Raw genomic sequence first — 21,200 nt, 5'->3', positions numbered from 1 at the left:
GCATGTGTTCTATCATTGAGCTGTGACCTCAGCCTTTTTTCTCTTTTGTTTTTTTGGTGGAACAGTCTTAGTATGTAGCATAAGGTTGTCTCACACTTGCAGTCCTCCTGCCTCTCCCTCTAATAGCTGGAATTATGGATGTGCACCCTTGTGCCCAGCTTCAGGCTCTATATTTGAAATGGTTTTCACAGTGGGGAAGTATATAGCAAAATTTTAACCCCATGCTCTGTTAGGGTATTCTTTCAAGATTCATTATAGTAAAATTTTGTTTTAAAAAAATATGTTAGGATAAGGCTGAACATAGTGGCACATGCCTGAAATCCCAGTGACTAGGGAGGCTGAGACAGGAGGATCTTGAGTTCAAAGCCAGCCTCAGCAATTTGACAAGGCCAACCCTAAGCAACACAGCGAGACCTTGTCTCTAAATAAAATACAAAAAGAACTGGGGATGTGGCTCAGTTGTTGCATGCCTCAGGGTTCATTCCCCAGTACCAACAGCAACAAAGTATGTTAGGATAAAGAAAATGTGGCGCATATATATGTATGTGTGTGTGTGTGTGTATGTGTGTGTGTGTATGTATATATATATATATATATATAAAATGGAATATTACTGAGCCATAAAAAAGAATGCCTTCATGACTTGCCAGTAAATGGATGGACCTGGAACCTATCATGCCAAGTAAAATAAGTCAGTCCCCAAAACAATATCTCTGATATGCAGATGCTAATACAATAAGGGGGGTGGGGAATAGAAGTTCATTGGATAAGACAAAGAGGAATGAAGGGAAGGAACAGGGGATGGGAATATGAAAGACAATAGGATGAATCATATATAACTTTACTATGTTCATATATGAATACACCACCTGTGAAACTCCACATCATGTTCAACAAGAATGGGATCCTAATTAAGTTACGTTCCATGTATGTATAATATGTCAAAATACACTCTACTGCCATGTTTATCTAAAAAGAACAATTTTTTTTTAAAGATCAAAGTATCTTAAGAAATGGGTTTTAAATTCCCATATGGGGGAGTTAAATTTATTCTTTTAGCTTGTGTCTTTTTTAAAAAATTATTTGATATTCCTGTGTACATTTTCTTGTTTTTATTTTTATACAGGCTATGTAGAGCCAATGCAGACACTAAATGATGTGTTAGCTCAGCTAGATGCTGTTGTCAGCTTTGCTCATGTGTCAAATGGAGCACCTGTTCCATATGTACGACCCGTCATTTTGGAGAAAGGACAAGGAAGAATTATATTAAAAGCATCCAGACATGCTTGTGTTGAAATTCAAGATGAAGTTGCATTTATTCCTAATGATGTACACTTTGAAAAAGATAAACAGATGTTCCACATCATTACTGGTATTTAAAAAAAAAAAAAAACATAGTTTATGGACTTTGGGGCGGGTAACATTTTCCTTTTATGTTAGAATAGAAATATGTTTTAAATTTACAAAGAATATTCAGCCCTTGACATTAGAAAAAGAGTGTGTTCATTCTGGTTAGTAATAGATTCAATTTAGATTAGAGGGAAGATTTGGAAAGGGAGATTAAAGCTTATGTGAAAATATTGTATTCTATTCCAACAGTTCACAGCATTTAAAAACCAAGTCACCCTCAAAGCGTACATTGGAGTCAGTACTTTCAGTAGTTGAGGTCATTGGAGAAGAGGCAGAAATTTGACAGCTAGAAGAACCTCAGCTTAGGGTAGCAGTTCTTTTAAGACATAGCATTCCTTGCAAGCATAAGGCCCTGGGTTCAATCCCCAGCACTGCAAAAAAAAAAAAAAGACATGGTACTACATTTGTGTGTGGGGCGGGGGGAAAGTAGCCTTGCATATAGCCTAATGTAGCATGTTTAAGCTGAGGTGTTTTGCGAGATCTTAACAAGATTCTAGAAAACAAAAGGGAAGTAGGGGTCTTTTGGGAAATAAGATTGTATTTTATTTCCCCAAATATGCTTTTTTTAAGTTCTGTATTTAATCTAACCCTATCAAGTAGCAGATTGCCAAAAGAGGAGTTATATCTTAGAGCTTTAGGGTGAATTTTAAGTGATTTGAAGAATTTTTCCATGCTGATCCATTCACTAGTAGTCCCATTTATTATTATTTATGAGTAATAATCTTAAGTAATCAATTAGACCTTGATCACTTATCTATAAATCAGTAACAGGCATGTCTGTGAGCTGCAGGGAGATAGTATATGTGGTCTTTTTAAGCCATAGTCAAATTATAGGTAATATATATTTATTTTTCATGCTCCTGATGAAGGACCCAGTGTTGGTTTTTCTGAAGAAATAATAATAGCATTGACTTAAGGGATAGGATGGACAGTGACTTGGTCCATGTCTTTGAGTGGCCTATAGTCTTCTAATGTGCCATGGGACTTAGATGATTAATCATCAATATACAACTTAGGACTAGCAGCCTACTTATTAACAGAAAGAAGTTAATAATCTTGTTTTTTGATATAATTTGCTTTATAGGCCCCAATATGGGAGGTAAATCAACATATATTCGCCAAACTGGGGTAATAGTACTCATGGCCCAAATTGGATGTTTTGTACCATGTGAATCAGCAGAAGTATCCATCGTGGACTGCATCTTGGCTCGGGTCGGGGCTGGTGACAGTCAGTTAAAAGGAGTCTCCACATTCATGGCTGAGATGCTGGAAACTGCTTCTATCCTCAAGTAAGTGCTTGTTCTAGTCCCCTGAAAGTGGAATGAATGTCCCCATCTTGTAAGACAATACATTTAAAGACTTATCCATAAAATATCTAAGAACATTATCACAGTCTAATGGTTGTTTTCCTGTAAACTTTATGCACTGTGTATTGTATCAAAAGGGTATGTTTATCGCTGGGTACTATAACTTGTTCCTCTGGTCCTAGCTACTAGAGAGGCCAAGGTGGTAGGATCACTTGACCCCAAGGAGTTTTGAGATCAGCTTGGGCAACATATGAGACGCTGTCTCAGAAGTGGGGATGGGGAAGGTATAATTGGTGACGTTGTAGAAAACTTAGATTTTGCTTTTTGCTTTTCATTATTATTATTTATTTATTTTTTAAATTTTGAAACAGTCCTTGCTAAGTTGCTGAGATTGGCCTCAAACTTATGATCCTACTGCCTCAGCCTGCCAAGTCGCTGGGATTACTGGTGTGTACTTTGATGTCTGGCAAAACTTTGGTTAATTTTAAAGTCATTTTCTTACAGTTTCTGGTAGTAGCCCCTCCTTATAAATCTCCCTCCCTACCCTGCTTTTGCTTCCACTGTTTGGACTACCTGGAATAGTCCTTGCCCTTTACCCAAGTCCTTTCCAGTCTTTAAGGTCCTAATGATGAAGATTCTACTTCTGATGAGTTTTCTTGTCCTAAAAAACTAAGATCATAGGTATAGCTACTACTATTTGATGCCTGCAATTTATTAGATTTTTATTTTTTTTAGAAGTTATATGTTGATGAAATTTCTTGGAGGGTCTGTTGTTTGTGAGAAATTATAAAAGCAATACAAATGTTTGGCATAGTAGTTAGATTAATATTCATAACTTGAAAAATTAGAAATCTGGCAACTTACAGAGAAATGAAATAACTAATGAGCAACTGAAAGGCTGGCAAATTCACTAATTAAAAAATTCTCCTTCATATTTGGGTAAAGATAGGAAAGAATAGTAACATCTGGGATACATCTGGTCTGTGGCAGGCACACAATTGACATGAGGTATATGAATGTCCATCTCATCAAACCCTGCTCCCATCTTTATTCAGTTTTATTTTTTAAAAATCTTGGGTAATTTAGCTGTAATCCCAGCACTTTGAGAGGATCGTGATTTCTTAGGCCCAGTCTCAGCAATTTAGATCCTGTCTCAAAAAAGTGGGGGGAAGATTTACCACTCAGTGGTAGAGTGCTCCCAGATTCAATCCCCACACAAAATTTCTTGGAGACAGGGTCTCACTGAGTTGCTTAGCGTCTTGATTTATGCTATGGCAAATTTTCATGTAATTATGTGTTTTAGGTCTGCAACCAAAGATTCTTTAATAATCATAGATGAATTGGGAAGAGGAACCTCTACCTATGATGGATTTGGACTAGCATGGGCTATATCCGATTACATTGCAACAAAGATTGGTGCTTTCTGCATGTTTGCAACCCATTTTCATGAACTTACTGCCTTGGCCAATCAGATACCAACTGTTAATAACCTACATGTCACAGCACTAACCACTGAAGAGACCTTAACTATGCTTTATCAGGTGAAGAAAGGTGAGTATATATTGCTGATGCACCTTAAATTCAGAATGTGACAATGACAATGAAAAACTTACTACATTTAAAATCATCAGTAAAGCCAGGTCGTGGTGGCGCATGCCAGTAACCCCTGTGACTCGGGAGGCTGAGGCAGGAGGATCAAGAGTTCAAAGCGAGCCTTAGCAAAAGTGAGGTGCTAAACAACTCAGTGAGACCCTGTCTCTAAATAAAATACAAAACAGGGCTGGGGATGTGGCCCCTGAGTTCAATTCCTGGGTACTCTGCACCCTTCCCCCCAAAAAAAAATCATGTGTAAATTGCCTTTTTTCTTCTAAGTATCAATCATGGATGTTTTTGTAGAGCACGTTTACTTCTAACTTTCCAGTCTCTGGAGCCAGGAACGTTGTATATTATCTATATTTCTGTATCTTGAAATAGGACCCCTTATTTCAAACATAGAAACAATAATCTCTCAAACATCATCACGGAGGGATTTACCTACCTCTATAGCAGTGTTTCTTGTCAGATTAGCTACTAGCTAGTAACAATATGCTTTGAATTTCCAAGGCTCTAGGTATTATTGTTAATAATTATTTAGATTATCTGACTTTTTTCCCCCCTGGGCATTGAATACAGATCCTTGGACATGTTAGGCAAGCACTCTTATCACTGAGCTGCATCCCAGGCCATATCAGATTGTATTTTTAAGGTTATGTTATAGGTTCATTTAAACCCTAGGGGAGGGACGAGTTCTAGGTACCATGAAATTGTTAGTGATGATTGGTAGAATGGCTTACCTGTTGGTATTTCATCATTTAAGAAAAGCTTGTCCTGTATGGATCTGCAACCTACGCAGATTACTGAATGATGAGATTAACATACCAGCAAGTTTTATGACATTTGTTTTTGTTTATCATATTGTATGGATTGAGTATACCAATTGTCAAACTTCTTCATTTGTTTTGCTTCCCCATGAACATATTTTTCTGTGTTGGTTGGTTTTACATTAGTCTTGATTCTTTCATTCTGTGTTATTTTTGCTTCCATAAGAATTCTTTTGAGTTACTATGTTTACATTATTTTTGGTGATAGTGGTGTTACAGAATACAGGTACTTGTGTGGTAGATCCAGCATTTAGCATGAAATTGTGGTTCTGCTTTTAAATCACTGTTTCTTGAGCTATAGAAAAAACTTGAGTTTTGTTTGGGTTTTTGTTTTGTTTTGTTTTTTGAACTGGGGGTTGAATCTAGGGGGTTTACCATGAGGTACATCCCTAGTCTTTTTATTTTATATTCTGAAATGAGGTCTCACTAAGTGACTTAGGGCTTCACTAAGTTGCTGGGCCTGACCTCAAACTTGTGGTCCTTGTACCTCAGCCTCCTGAATCACTGGGATTATAGGTATGTGACACTGCACCCAGCTTTTGAATATTTTTTAAAGGCCAGATAAGTGTGAAGATAGAATGTGAATGTGTATCAGATATTTGTTTTTCTTCTTTGCTTCTCACTTATTTTTGTTTGTGTCTCTTAATTGTGCAAAATATCAAGATCCAGAATGCATGGGATAAATAACAGGGCTAAAAATTTTTTTTTAAGTTGATAAATAATGCAGGCAAAAATAGGAAGTCTGTAATAACTTTGCAATCATCATTTATATTAAATGCTTAGAAAGAATGTCTCAGTTCACTTTATTTTCTATAAATGGGAATGAATATAAGCTACCTACTTGTCAAAAATTCCATTATCATTTGTTTCCACTATTTCAGACTCAGAATAAGAGGGTAGAAGAATGGTGAACAACTTTTTTAATAAAAAATACTATAAATTTTTCAGTACATTCGTCTCACAATTTTCTTGAGTGACTCTGGAAAATGATAGGGATAGATCTTGAGTCTAAAACCATTCAGTAGTAATGAGTCAGTACGTCTTGAATTTAATGCTCCTCTTAATTAATGTATCCCTTTTTTCCTTAATACTTGAGTTTTTTCCTCATAAAATGAGAAAACCACAGAGATGGTGGGGTTTTTTTTGTTTGTTTTTCTCCCTCTGGGATTTAGATAATAGGCCTCTGAGAATTATCTATCAAACTTTTCCTCTGCTATTTTTATTTTTCATGTTATATTTGTCAAGGATAAAATGTAGTACTATATGTCAAATCAGAATCCCTTCTCCCTGGAAGCTTGACTAAAATCCTTTTATCTAAGTTACTCTGAAACATTTGGCTAATGTATTTGAAATAATCTAAAATTAAGTTTCCTAATGATAAGAAGGATAAATTCATTTACATAAATTGCTCTCTTTCACCCTCACACACTCACTCTCCCTCCCAATTTCTTTTAGGTGTCTGTGATCAGAGTTTTGGAATTCACGTTGCAGAGCTTGCTAATTTCCCTAGGCATGTAATAGAGTGTGCCAAACAAAAAGCCCTGGAACTTGAAGAGTTTCAGAGTATTGGAGCCTCACAAGGACATGATGAAACAGAACCAGCAGCAAAGAAGTGCTGTCTGGAAAGAGAGGTTTGTCAGTTTGTTTTTGTAGTTATTTAATGATCTCTGTGTTACATAAATCAGGTCACCAAGATGAGTTAGTTTCTTTCCTGTATAAATGATTCCAGTGTTTACTTTCTCACACACACACACACACACACACACACACACACACACACACACACACACACACACACCCCTCCCCCCCCCATAGTGCTTTTTAAATTTTGGGACAAGGTCTTGCTAAGTTGCCCATGCTAGCCTCAAACTTGTGATCCTCCTGCCTTGGCCTTTGCAGTCACTGGTTTTGCAGACATTTGCCACTGTTCCCAGGCTCTGATCATTCTTATTGACTTTCACTTATATTTCTTTGCAAGGCCAAGAATCCATCTCTGTTATTTTGATTTCTGCAACACATAAATCTGCATGGTGAAAAAATAACATTTTGGGGGGGTGTGGGCAAAAAAAGATAGCATTTCAGGGTTGGAATATAGCTCAGTGGTAGATAACATACTTAGCATGGACAAGGACTGATTTCAATCTCTATTAACAAAAACAAAACAGATTTTTAAAATTAGAAATTCTAAATCTAAGTTTAAAATTAGCTATTCAAAGGAGCTAAAGATGTCCAGTTAAATTGCATATTTACTTAGGTAAGATAATGGCAAAGACCTCTAAAAATATAATTATTCATTTCTGTCTGCCAGTTATTTACACTGTCATTAAAGGGATTAGAATAATGAATATATTCATAAAGTATAAAGTGGTATGTGACAAATGTTCATTAAAGAAAGTTGTTTGTGGGCAGGATGCTTATTCTAATGGGAGACATGGAGCTTATTTTGGGCCTTCTCTAAGGGGTCAAATTTAGAGCTTCACACAAAAAGGCATAACATATGTCTAACTTGTTTTTTGTTTTGTTGTGTTGTGGTTTTTTTTTTTTTTTTTTTTCCCCTTTAAGCTAAAGGCTTGCATGCCTGTAATCTCAGCAACTCAGGAGACTAAGGCAAGAAAATCAAAAGTTTAAAGCCAGCCTCAACAGCTTAGGGATGCCCTGTCTCAAAATAAAATAAGAAAAACGGCTTGGGATGTAGTTCAGTGGTTGAGCTCCCGGGTTTCAATCCCTGGTACAATTTAAAAAAAAAAAAAAAATTATTTGAAGCTTTTTTTTTTTTTAATTTGTGTGCCATGAAAATATTAAGTTAAAAAAAAAAATCAAGCTGTACATTTTTTATAGATGCAACATAAAAGAATCTTAATTGATGCACTGCCTAGTCCTGTAACATTTATTACAGTATTCATTGTGACAACTTTTTACTTGGCATAATTTTAACTTTTACTCAGTGAATTATTTGTTGTTTTTAATTACTTACAGGATAGATGGTTGCTACAATAATAGATGATGTGTGTGGGGTTTTTTAGCTTAAAAGGTATCATTTTATCTGTTCTACCTATACAAGCTGAAGAGGGATGATGTCATAACTTGCCAATAATTTTAGATAGGGAAGGTTACCATCCTCAACATAAGTGGTTTTTGTATCAGCACCTTATTTAATTGTTTGAGAGGGAGTTTCCTTTTATTGCCCAGACTGACCTATAATTCCTGGGCTCAAGCCATCCTCCTGGCTCTTCCTTCTAAGAATTGGGACAAGTATGCACTACCACACAGCTCACATGAGCACTGTAATATCAAACTTGCAGCTCTTGGTGATCTTGGATTGGAAAAGTTCTTATATGAAATCCTTGGTTTCCAAGTAGGGCAAGAGTCATTTGCTTTTGATGTTACTTATAATATGTTCAAAAGTTTTAAAGCTTTATTTATTTATTTATTTATTTATTTATTTTCCCAGTACTAGGAATTGATCCCAGGTCCTCATGTATAGCAGGCAAACACTCTACCACTGAGCCACAACCCTAACCCTAACACAATTAGATGAATACGATTTTTATTTTTATTTTATTTTTTTGGTACCAGGGATTGAACTCAGGGGCACTTAACCACTTAACCACTGAGCCACATCCCCAGTCCTTTTTTATATTTTATTTAGGGTCTCACTGAGTTGCTTAGGGCCTCACTAAATGCTGAGGCTGGCTTTGCGCTCACAGTCCTCCTGCCTCAGCCTCCTGAGACCCTGGGGTTACAGGCATGCACTACCACACCTGGCTGCCATTTACTTTTTTTTTTTTAATTTATTTTTATTGTACACAAATAGGATACATACTGTTTCTCTGTACATGAAGTAAAGGCATACCATTTGTGTAGTCATACATTTACATAGGATAATAGTGTTTGATTCATTCTGTTATTTTTCCTTCCCCCCTCACCCCTCCCACCCCTCTTTTCTCTATATACAGTCCATCCTTCCTCCATTCTTACCTCCCTCCCACCCCCTGCCATTTATTTTAAAATACTTATTACCAATCAGTTCCCTAGTATGAAAAGCATCCTATTTAGTTCTGCTTCACATGCAGTAATACACATTTATGTGGTACTTACACTTTGTCAGGAACCTTTCTAAACAATTTACAGATATTAACTTTTTATTCTTATAACAGATGTGTGAGGTTGGTAATATTAATATCTCATTTTGTAGGTGAGGAATGTGAGCTAATGAATTTGTCCAAGGGTCACATAGCAAATAATAACCATGTTCTTTGAAACAGCAATAACTGGGCAGTAAAATAAATAAAACAGAAGCATTGTGTGCTTGTGTGTGTGAGAGAATTTCAGTTACTATTTGTCTTAACTGTAAACCTTGAGTCCTTTTCCCCCCAGAAGATTAAGTTTATGTATGGATTATAAAGGCAGAGGGACTTGAAAACTACTAAAAATTCCAATTCCTTATTACCCACAACTGAACATAAATTTATAAGTCTTTTTAAAGATTTTATTATGTATTCTAGACATTACACACACAGTAATAAAAATGTTCTTTAAATAGTAGGTAGTATGTTTAAATAAAAATTTTTGAAACAATTCATTGCTAACTAATGTGACTTAAAAAGATATCTAATGACTGCTGGGTTGTTCTTGTTTTTCAGCAAGGTGAAAAAATTATTCAGGAGTTTCTATCCAAGGTGAAGCAAGTGCCTTTTACTGAAATGTCAGAAGAAAACATTACAATAAAATTAAAACAACTGAAAGCTGAGGTGATAGCAAAGAATAATAGTTTTGTAAATGAAATCATTTCACGAATAAAGGTTACTACATAAAAAAAAAAAAAAAAACCAATGGAATGAAGATAGTGTTGATAAACTGTAGTCTGTAAGACTTTTGTATTGTTTTATATTAACCCCTTTTCCACAGTGTTTGAGTGGTTGACTAATGGTGCCCATAGGATATCAATTTAATAAATACGTAGTGATAGTACATTTTCAAAAATCTTTATTTTGGAAATTGAGAGCTGTAACTAAGGACTATTTAAATGGACACAAGTAATAGTAAGCAATTTGCTGAATTTTATAAATAAAATCATGTAGTTTGTGGAGTTTTGAATGTGTCGTATTTCTTTTTTTTTTTTTTTAATTAAAATATTTTTTATTTTTCCAGACACATTTTGATTCATTATACACAAATGGGGTACAACTTTTCATTTCTATGGTTGTACACAATGTAGATTCACATCATTCATGTAATCATAGATATATATAGGGTAATACTGTCTGTTTCATTATACTGTTTTTCCATCCCCACCCTCTCCCACCCCCTTTTCCTCTATACCATCCAAAGTTCCTTCATTCTTCTCCCTCCCCCCCCCGCCACCCCCCAACGTTATATATCATCATGCACTTATCAGAGAAAACATTCAGCCTTTGGTTTTTTGTGCTTGACCTATTTCACTTAGCATGATGTTTTCCAGCTTCATCCATTTACCAGCTAATGCCATAATTTCACTGTTCTTTATGGCTGAGTAATAATCCATTGTGTATATATACCACAGTTTCTTTATACATTTGTCCATTGAAGGGCATCTAGGTTGGTTCCACAATGTAGCTATTGTGAATTTAGCTGCTATGAACTTTGATGTGGCTGCATCACTGTAGTATGCTGACTTTAAGTCCTTTGTGTATAAACTGAGGAGTGGGATAGCTGGGTCAAATGGTGGGTCCATTCCAAATTTTCTGAGGAATCTCCATACTGCTTTCCAGAGTGGCTGTACCAGTTTGCAACTCCACCAGCAAATGAGTGTGCCTTTTCCCCCACATCCAAACCAACACTTATTATTGCTTGCGTTCTTATTAGCCATTCCAATTGGAGTTAGATGAAATCTTAGGGTGGTTTTAGTTTGCATTTCTCTAATTACTAGGGATGCTGAGCACTTTTTCATGTATTTGTTGATCACCTGTATATCTTCTTCTGTGAAGTGTCTGCCCAGTTCCTTAGCCCATTTATTGATTGGGTTCTTTGTATTTTGGGGGTAAAGTTTTTGAAGTTCTTTATAAACTTTGGAGATAGTGCTCTGTCTGAAGTGTGTGGAAAAGATTTTCTCCCACTCTGTAGGCTCTCTTTTCACATTATTGATTGTCTCCTGTACTGAGAAAATTTTTAATTTCAATCTATCCCATTTATTGATTCTTGCTTTTATTTCTTGCGCTGTGGGGGTCTTGTTAAGGAAGTCTTGTCCTAAGCCAGTGTAATGGAGATTCGGGCCTACTTTTTCTTCTATTTGGTGAAGGGTTTCAGGTCTAATTCCTCGATCCTTGATTCATTTTGAGTTGAGTTTTGTACAGGGTGAGAGATAGGGGTTTAATTTCACTTTACTGCATGTGGATTTCCAGTTCTCCCAGCACCATTTGTTGAAGAGGCTGTCTTTTCTCCATTAAGTTTTTGGCACCTTTGTCTAGTATGAGGTGTATGAGGTTACTGTACGTATGTGGGTATGTCTCCATGTCTTCTATCCTGTACCATTGGTCTGCCTGTCTATTTTGGTGCCAGTATCATGCCATTTTTGTTACTGTTGCTCTGTAGTAGTGTTTAAGGTCTGGTATAGTGATACCTCCTGCATCACTCTTCCTACCCAGGATTGCTTTGGCTATTCTGGGTCTTTTGTTCTTCCAGATGAATTTCATGATTGCCTTTTCTGTTTCTATGAGAAATGTCATAGGGATTTTAATTGGAATTTCTTTAAATCTGTGTAGCACCTTTGGAAGTATGGCCATTTTGATAATATTAATTCTGCCTATCCAAGTGTGTTGTATTTCTTTGCAGTAAGTTTTATTCATATTTGTTTCAATAAATAAATGCCCGAGGCCTTGTAAAAGTAAAAAATTTTAAAGCAGGAAGGCACCACAAAGATCATTTCCAATAGCTAAGCACAGTGGCACATGCCTAATCCCAGTGGCTCAGGAGGCTGAAGCAGGAGGATAGAGAGTTCAAAGTCAGCCTCAGCAATTTAACAAGGCTGTATGCAATTTAGCAAGACCCTGTCTCTAATAAAATATAAAATAGGGCTGGGGATATGGCTAAGTGGTTAAGCATCCCTGGGTTCAAATCCCCAATACCAAAAAATGTCTAGTGACTTCTCAGTGTCCATCTGTTGACTGCATGCACTATGGCCAAGGAATTTATTAATCCAGAATCTTGAGTGTGACCTTCACTCCATCTGCCATTCTCCACCTCTGTAATTGTGGTGAGACTTAGAAATCCAATTTTTACAAAGTGTTACTTTGTTTTACAGTTTAGTATTTTAGAGTAAAAAATTGAGGTGTAAACAGTGGTTGATTATACACAATGCAGGGGTCGAAGAACAGTCTTCAGTAAATGGTAGTGAGATGGAGATATCCACATGGAAACTATTGAAATTTGACTGGTACTCTATGTAATATATAAAAATCAAATCCAGTGAACTTTAGACCAAATATGCAAAACTATAAATCAAGCTTTTAGTGTTTTGGTTCATAGTTTTATAGAAGATAATACTTAACAAATACTTTTATATCTTTAGCTTTGGGGAAAATTCCTTAAGTACAAAAAATGTCATCAATAAATTTAGCACATTTAGCTATATTGAAATGCAGAACAAAGGTATCAAAGTGAAAAGATAAGATGCATTGTGGAGCTAATGAGGTTGCGTGCCTGTAATCCCAGTGACTTGAGGTAGGATTGTAAATTCAAGACCAGCCTTGGGAGCTTAGTGAGAACTTACAATAAAAAATAAAATTGGGCTGGGGATGTAGCTCAGTGATAGAGTGCTTGCCTCACATGTGAGAGGCCCTCTGTTCAATCCCTAATATCACACATGTACAAAATCAAAGACCTTATATTCAGAATAAAGAATCAAAATCACTAAGGAACGGGACATTTAAGAGTCTCTATACAGCTCAAAACCAAAAAAAAAAAACCAATTTAAGAGTGGGCAAAAGATCTGAATGAATTTTTTTCCCAAGGAGGATATGTAAATGGCCAATACACATGACAGATGCAAACAAGGGAAATGCAAGTCAAATCTATGAACTACCATTTAACAATTTGTGTAATTTAAAAGTCAGATGATAAGCATTGGCAAGGATGTGGAGAAATTGGAACTCCCATACACTAGTGGCGGGAATGTAAAATGGTGCAGCTGCCTTGGAAAACAGGCAGGTCCTCGCCTCGATTAAGACCCAAGCAATTCCTCACATGGGTACTTATCACAAATTAAAATGTGCACACAAAAACTCACAAATGTTTATAGTAGAATTGTTCATAATATTTAAGGTGAAAATAACCCAAATGCCTGTCAGTGGATGAATGTATAAACAAAATATGGAATATCCATACAGTGGAATATTATTCTGCCATAAAAGGAATTAAATTGTGTTAAGTGAAAATATCACAAGAGACTACATGTTGTATGATTCCATTTGTGCAACAGTTCAGATTGTGGGGAGGTAGAGACAAGTAGATCTGTAGTGGTTTAGGGCTGGAGAGTGGGAGTCATTAAAGGGTCCAGTGGTTTCTCTGTGAGATGAAGGTTCTCAAATTGATGACTCTGCATATTCACAAATAGAAACCATTGAATTGTGTACCTTAAATGGATAATCATGTTTTTTGGTTTAATGTTTCAAATACTTCACCCAAAAGGAAATAAGTGGTTCTTAATCATGAAAAGTTCTTCAGTCACTTGACAGAAAAATTAAAATAAAAACCATGCCAAGCCACTCCCACAACCCCCTCTTTTACCCCTTCCCACCCGCCAGTTTGACAACCATTTTTTTCCTCCATTCATATAAAGTTTAAAATGAGTGACATTCAGGGGTCTGTTCTTAGGGCATGACAACTATGAAGGAAAAAGTAATTATGTAAGTCATGAGTGGTTGCTGATGTCTAAGGTGGGGTGCTGATGGAAAGAAAGCGAATCAGGTCTCCAGAAGGCTGCTGCATCCAAACCAAGTGGTGGTTTGGAGGTGCTTGCTTTACAGTTAATAAGCTCTGCAATTTTGTTTGATGTGAGAACAAGTTGAAATTTAAGCTTAATGAATGCTTTAAAATACTTAATGTACTGTGTTATTTTTCTTCATCATTGATCGTTTATAGTCACATTTGTTTTTCTTTTTTTGGATACCACAAGCTTGGGAAGAAGGCAAACTTACAGAGGAAAATTTAAAATGTGGAAACCTTCCCTTATTGGTTTACAATATCATTTAACCGCAAGTGGAAAACTTTTCATATGATTCAAAAAGCAGTTTTTAAATTCCAGTGAAATATTTCATCCCTTGGCTGTGAAAGTGTTTTTAGATTGCTGCATAAAAATATTTAAAAATGGAAATCAGCTCATGATTTTAGTTGTTAGGGCTACAAGAAATGGGGCGAATCAGTGTTGATTCCAAGGTAACATGTTGCCTCAAGCTCTAGAAATCGGGCTACTTTCCCTTCTCTAACAGCCTTAGTGTTCAGTTCTGAGACGTTTTTGAAAATGAAGAAACAACAGATCTGCTTAATATATTCAACTTGGGCTGTTTTTATTACATGAATATGCTAATGAAACAACCAGGCCTTCAATTAGAGTCCCCTTCCTTTTGGAATGGTGCATGTAAAGCAAAATATAAACTAATTTCTGACCTGTCAAAGGAAGTTGCATTTAAATTTTTCCATTGTAATTTTTTTTTTTTTTTTTTTTTGGTCCTCACTCAAACATGGACATGGGAAATCAGAATAAAGCTGAATATATAAATATTATGAGATTTGGGCCTTAACCATCTGTTATAAAATCTGCTGGCCACAACTCTACCTTGGGGAAATTACTTGGTTTTTGTGTTTTAAAAAAGCACTAAGGGGGCTGGGGATATAGCTCAGTTGGTAGAGTGCTTGCCTTGCAAGCCCAAGCCTTGCAATCCCCAGTACCGCCCCCCCCACAAAAAAAAAGCACTAAGAATACATATAAAATGCAATTGTTTTATAATTTGAGTTTTTCCCCTTAAAATACTGTTTTGGGTTTAAAGGTTTGCAACAGAACAGGAAAGATGTCTTAGGGTAGACATGTTTAAGAATCTCCAGCTCTTCTAACTTAGCTAGCCAGGTGACCAGGGTAGATATATTTAAAGAATAACTTGTTCCCTTTGGCATCTCAGTCTTCCACACACTAAGCACATCCTGTTAGACTTCTTCAGTATTAAATACATCTTCTATCCTTGGTCTTTCTGCATTTAGCTTTTTTGGGGAAGTATGTTTTTACCCTCAGCATATGGTATGAGCTGCTGATTCAGTATTGAATGGCTCTTTAAGCTTGTTAGTTACATTCTGTTGATTAAAATATGTGCAGAATAGTCAGGAAAAACCAGTCCCTGATCTGAAATAAATTAAACATTGTTAATTAGCTTATGGGGAAGAACATATGAATAAAGAGAATTTTCATAACAAAGGAAATCTCTCCCTGCTTCGTCAATTCCGTGTGTTTGGGTTAAGGAACTAGGGTGTGGCTGGAGATGATGGAAGTGCCCAGAATGGTGCATGCATTTTTAGACTAAAACTGGAAGTGCAGCCAACTTTAAATAATAGTTTTCTGCCTGACGTTGTCCCCTCCCTGGGTCCATGCTACTCTCCTTGATAGACAGGACAGAACGTCTGCTTTCGCTTACTGCTCTACTTCAGAATGTACCTCTGGCCAGTTTTACACTGGGAACATCCTGGTGCGGTGCTGGGCTGTTGCATGGGAAATAAGCCTTGTAGACAAGGTGCAATGGTTGTGATGGGTGCTTCCTGACAAGGGTAGCCATAGTTAATAACTTGTTCCCCTTAAAATCTCTGTTCCACATACTGAGCACATTGTTAGACATCTTCAGTATTAAAGAATATTCATATTCAGAATATGATCAAATTTAATGTATGTCAGCACATTTTCACTTGAGTATGTGGTTTGTCCAAACCGGAGTATCCCCACACATCTGTCATCTAGCTGTGTGGGAGACCGAGCAGTACTGCGAACCACGTGGTGATGGCTAAACATTGGGTGTCTTTGATGACAGCCTTTTCTTTTTGGTTCTGGGGCTCCAACCCACGGCCTCTTGCATGCTATAGAAGTGCTCTCCAGGCAGCCGCACCCCCACCCCCTCTCTGCCCTAATCTTTATTTCTAGACTTGGCAACTAGAAGATCACATTTGCTGCCTTTGGTTCACCGTAACAAGGTACAGAGATATTAGAAACCTTTAAATCATCAAATTTAGGAAGAAGAAGAAAACTATCAGTGGACAGTTTCTGAATTCCAGCAAGAGGACAGTGGCATTCCTTGGTGTGCAGAATCCACCGGTAAACACGGCCTATATTATCACGCAGTTGTGTTTATTTCCTGGAATTTTGTTGACATTTTTCATTAAATTTTATGAACGATCTTGAATGGAGATAGCTTAAATCTAAAATAAGTGTACTTATTTGTAGTTCAGACACTGACCAGCCCTGGACATACCTTGTCTCTCCAGCAAGATGTATTTTAGCCGTTTTTTTTTCACATAATGATTAGGATTTAATATTTATTATCAATTGTAGTTTAATATTTTAAGGCTAAGCATTATCTGGCTCCAACAAATCAAACAAAAATAAGCCTACATGGAATCCTTAATGTGGATTAACAATTTTGCACATTACAAAAAGTACAAACTATTGTGAGGGGCTCCTCCAGAGACTCCTCTTAAACAGTATTGAAAGGTAGTCACTAGTATTTATTATTTACATTGTGCAGATGAAATCTAGGTTCAGAAAGTCAGTAATGTACCCAGGTCACACAGTAAGGGGCCAAGTTGGGATTTGAACCCCAGCACCCTATCTCCAGAACCCACATTTCTGTTATTTACAAACTTGAAATATAGTTAGGAATCTGAGATAGACACGTGATTTACTCTTTCTAAATAATAATAAGTGTCAAAATGAGTGATATAGGCAATGCAACCGGAGTTAAAAATAGAGGCATGTACCAGAAGATACGTATGTTCTGTTCTGCACCAAGAATGCTCCCCAACTTGTAAGGAATAACCCTGGGGATTCTTTTTATTACTGTGCTTTGAATATGTGCTGAGTAAATTTTGGATGACCCAAGTGTTCTGGGTTGTATATGTGGTTTCCTCCAAAAGCTCCTGTGTTAATGCAGGAATATTCAGGCATGAAATGATTGCATTATGAGAGCTGTGACCGACCCAATCAGCCCATCCTAGTTTCAATGGACTGACTGGGTGGTAACTGTAGGAAGGTGGGGCATGGCGGGAAGAAAGGAGTCACTGGGGGGCGTGTCCTAGAAGGGTGCATCTTCCCTGCAGTCAGCCCCTCTCTCTCTCTCCTCCTCCTTCTTCTTCTTCTTCTTCTTCTTCTTCTTCTTCTTTTCTCTCTCTCTCTCTCTCCCTCTCTCTCTCTCCCTCTCTCTCTCTCTCTCTCTCTCTCCTCTCTGTCTGTCTCTCTCTCTCTCTCTCTCTCTCTCTCTCTCTCTCTCTCTCTCTCTCTCTCTCTCTCTCTCTCCCTCTCTCTCTCTCTCCCTCTCTCCCTCTCTCTCTCTCTCTCTCTCTCTCTCTCTCTCTCTCTCTCCCTCCCTCTCCCTCCCTCCCACCCTTCTGTTGCCCAAAGCTCGGTCCTTGTCCCCAATGCCAATCCAATAATGAAGGCATGGTTTTAAAAAGAAAGTTTATTGTTTTGCTGGCACAGGACAAACCGAGGACTCCTGTTCCAAAGGCTATGATTCTGCCCATCGGCAGGAACAGGGCTTTTAAAGAGGGGACTCAAAGGATACATGCCTCCTGTTCTCTGTTGGAGTTCATTTGTTAATTTGGGAGGTAGTCCTTTCCGAGATCTTCTGGTGGCATCCCCAAAGTCTGGATTACTTCGTTCCTATGGTGGGTGTACACTCAAGGACAGATAACTCTGCCTAAAATGGGGACAAAAGGTAATCCTGTTTCCCTTGAGATTAGGGAGGGGGAGAGATTAGGGAGGAGCAGGGGGAGAGGAAGAGAAAGAAATGAGTTCAATTTAAAAATAAGTCGCAATGGCAGAGCAGCAAATATTTTATTCAAAGCATGAAGTGGACCCCTGCTATACTTCTGCCATGATGTTTTGCCTCACCTTGGATCCAGAGCCTTGGAATTGGCTGACCATGGGATAAATCCTTTAAATTGAGCCAAAATAAACGTTCCCTTCTCCAAGTTGTTCTTGTCAGGTATTTCAATCACCAAGATGCAGAGCTCAGTAACACAGTGAGCCACCTGGGCCTGGACACACACTGGAGTTAAAGTGAGCAAGCAGGCACGTGGTTTATTAGGACAACTGACTCGGGCTGGAGTCCTTGTCTCATCATTTAGCTGTATGGCTTGTAAACTGGTCACTACTCTTCCTTGGTTTTGGTGGTGGTGGTTTGTTTTTTTTCCCCTCTTCTTCTTCTTTTTTTTTTTCTTTGAAATTTAGAAACAAATTTTATTTAAGATCACTTTCCACGGTGGGGTCTGCCCGGGCCCTTTTCTTCCGAGGGGGCTGAGGTGCTTCGCTGGTACTGCCACCATCTCCATTTCCAGGAGTCTTCTGTTTGTTCTTTCTTGTCTTCCTCACGGATCCTGAAGGGGGGGTTTCTGCAGAGCGACCCCCCCATCTTCCTGGGAGAGCAGGCTCAAGATTCTTTGGCTGTGGACCAGCTGTCTTCTTTTCCGAGGGGGCCCCTCTCATCTTACTTCTCTGCATGTTGCTTCGAGTTGGTTTTTTAAAGTTGTCTTCTTCGGCAGATTGTTGTCCACGAGTTTGAGAACCCTGCTTTCTGGAACTCATTCAACCCTGTTTTTATTCCAACCAACAATCCTCCTTCTTTCCCTTCCAAGAACTCTAGTGATTTCCCAGATGGAGTCTTATAGATCTTCTGGGATGGTCTGGAAGGATGAAGTGGGTGACACGACCTAGGAAGGAAAGCAGGTATCCCAAATTCTGTAATCAGGGATGGTTCTGCAAACAGGATCAGATCTTCTGATCTTTACTGTATGGCAAACTTAGCTTTTCTGATGGTGATCTGAAACGAGAATCCAGTTCTTTCCAGCAGCCGACGTGTCTTTTCCCCTCTTCTGAAACTTAAGGGAAATGGATTATTAGAGTCCTCAAATGCCATACTTGTAGGGCCAAACAGGGTGCAGAATCCAGAGAAGAGTCGGGCTTCCCAACCTAAAAGCAGCGGCTTCCAGGCCTGAATTTGGTTGAAGATCGTAAGTTTTGTACTCTCTGGAATGTAAAGAGTTCATGTTTCTGTGAAATGATTTTTTTACTCACACTGAAAAGGAGCTCAAGCCTCTTTCAGATAGTCTGTGTCAGCATCCAAGTAGCCACCCTAAGGTGGTCTCCTACCTCCCTCCTCCTTTAAGTTTTAATAATCTAGCTCATATTTTTCTAATCAGCAATGGAGCAATTTGCTGCTTTATTTGTTATCTTAGCTATTATCCTAGCAGCCCAGGTCTGTTGAGGCACAGAAACATTCATCAACAATGTTTTCCCCTGAGGCCTTCTTGGTGGCCACTCTACAAGAATCAGACTAGGAGCCAGGTGGGGTGGCACACACCTACAATCCCAGCCATTCAGAAGGCTGAGGCAGGAAATTGGAATGCTCAAGGCCAGGCTGGGCAATTTAGCAAGACTCTGTCTCAAAAAATTAAAATTGTTGGAGGTGTAACTCAATGGTAGAGCATCCCTGGGTTCAGTCCCTAGTACTGAAGCCAGAATTGAGGACAGGCAGTTCATGTAGAATAAGAAATCTAGCCAAATAGAGGAATGAAGGCCAACCGAGTCTGGGAGATTGAAATATCTGTCTCTGGTGCCTTTTAGATCACCAAGGTTACCTGCCTAACTACCCCTCCCAAACAAGCTGCCAGCAGGGAGTTGCTAATTAATGGCCCCTGGGCCCCTACCTGCCTGAATCCTCCTGGTGGCCCTTCCCTCTGCCATCTGCTTCTCACCTTTTTTGCCATGTCACATGTCACATGTCATGGCATCTCCAGGGCCTAGTCAAGTAGGCAGGAAATAGAGCGATAAGCGGGAAGAGAACAGGAGAACAAAGGAGACCCTAATCTATAAAAGATGTAGGATGTGCTCACTTCTTGGGATTCTAGAACATCAGCCATGGCCCTCTTCTCCCTCCTGGGTGAAGTCTGTATTACTACTTTTGAATAAAATCTGCTTAATATATGCTTGCCTTGGTGTGCTTCTCTGATGTTATACTTTAACATCTGAGGAAGCAGAACTCATCACCGATAAACGGCGGTATCAGTACTGCCAAAAAGAAAATGGAAAAGACCTCATGAATTCCAAGCAGACAGGAACAGGGGCTGAGCGAGTGAACACCCTGTGATTAGCTGGTTATCTTAGGAAGAAAAGGCAAGACGGTTGGAACAAAGTAACACTTCCAAGCCTTTTGCAGCTCAATGACCTAAATCTAGGTTTTGGGGAATAAGGAAGTAAGTAGGACCCTTCGAAATCGGGTATGACTCAGATTGCAAGATTGACTAATAGAAGCTTAAACAGGACAGGTCCTCGGGAGGGATGAGGACAAGTTAAATGTGGAACAGATGGGTCTCTGAGTTTGAGTGTACCGAGAGGAGCTGGCGTGTGAATTAATAGTAACTACTAGGAAAACAAAGCAAGGGAGAAGAAAGGGAGGGTTCATTAACTCTAGGAACAATAAACTTTCTTTTTTTTTTTTTCTGCGGTGCTGGGGATTGAACCCAGGGCCTTGTGCTTGTGAGGTGAGTACTCTACCAACTGAGCTATCTCCCCAGCTTTTTTTTTTTTTTTTTTTTAAACAATAAACTTTCTTATGTCTTATTATGTTATTATGGAATTTGTTTTAACTGCTATATATAAACATTATACATCTTTTTTTTTTTTTTTTTTTTTTTTTGGTATTATATGGATTGAACCCAGGGGCGCTTAACCACTGAGCCACATCCCCAGCCCTTTTTAAATATGTTACTTAGAGACAGGGTCTCGCTGAGTTGCTTAGGGCCTCACTACATTGCTGAGGCTGACTTTGAACTCATG

At 38.2% G+C, this 21,200-nt stretch overlaps 1 protein-coding gene across 1 annotated transcript in view; it reads left to right on the top strand.

Annotated features, from left to right (window-relative positions):
- Positions 1 to 10,032, top strand: part of MSH2 (mutS homolog 2) — a 73,093-nt gene extending 63,061 nt beyond the window's left edge. The window contains exons 12-16 of the mRNA XM_079111620.1: positions 1,127 to 1,372; positions 2,495 to 2,699; positions 4,021 to 4,268; positions 6,593 to 6,768; positions 9,781 to 10,032. Coding sequence (XP_078967746.1) covers positions 1,127 to 1,372; positions 2,495 to 2,699; positions 4,021 to 4,268; positions 6,593 to 6,768; positions 9,781 to 9,951 — 1,046 coding nt within the window. The 3' untranslated portion in view covers positions 9,952 to 10,032. The remainder of the gene's footprint in view (positions 1 to 1,126; positions 1,373 to 2,494; positions 2,700 to 4,020; positions 4,269 to 6,592; positions 6,769 to 9,780) is intronic.
- The last annotated feature ends 11,168 nt before the right edge of the window (positions 10,033 to 21,200 follow it).

Source organism: Sciurus vulgaris (assembly GCF_902686455.1).
Source record: "Sciurus vulgaris genome assembly, chromosome: 14".
NCBI lineage: Eukaryota > Metazoa > Chordata > Mammalia > Rodentia > Sciuridae > Sciurus > Sciurus vulgaris.
Note: the sequence above shows the minus strand (reverse complement) of the source record. Positions and strands in the feature narration are given on the sequence as shown.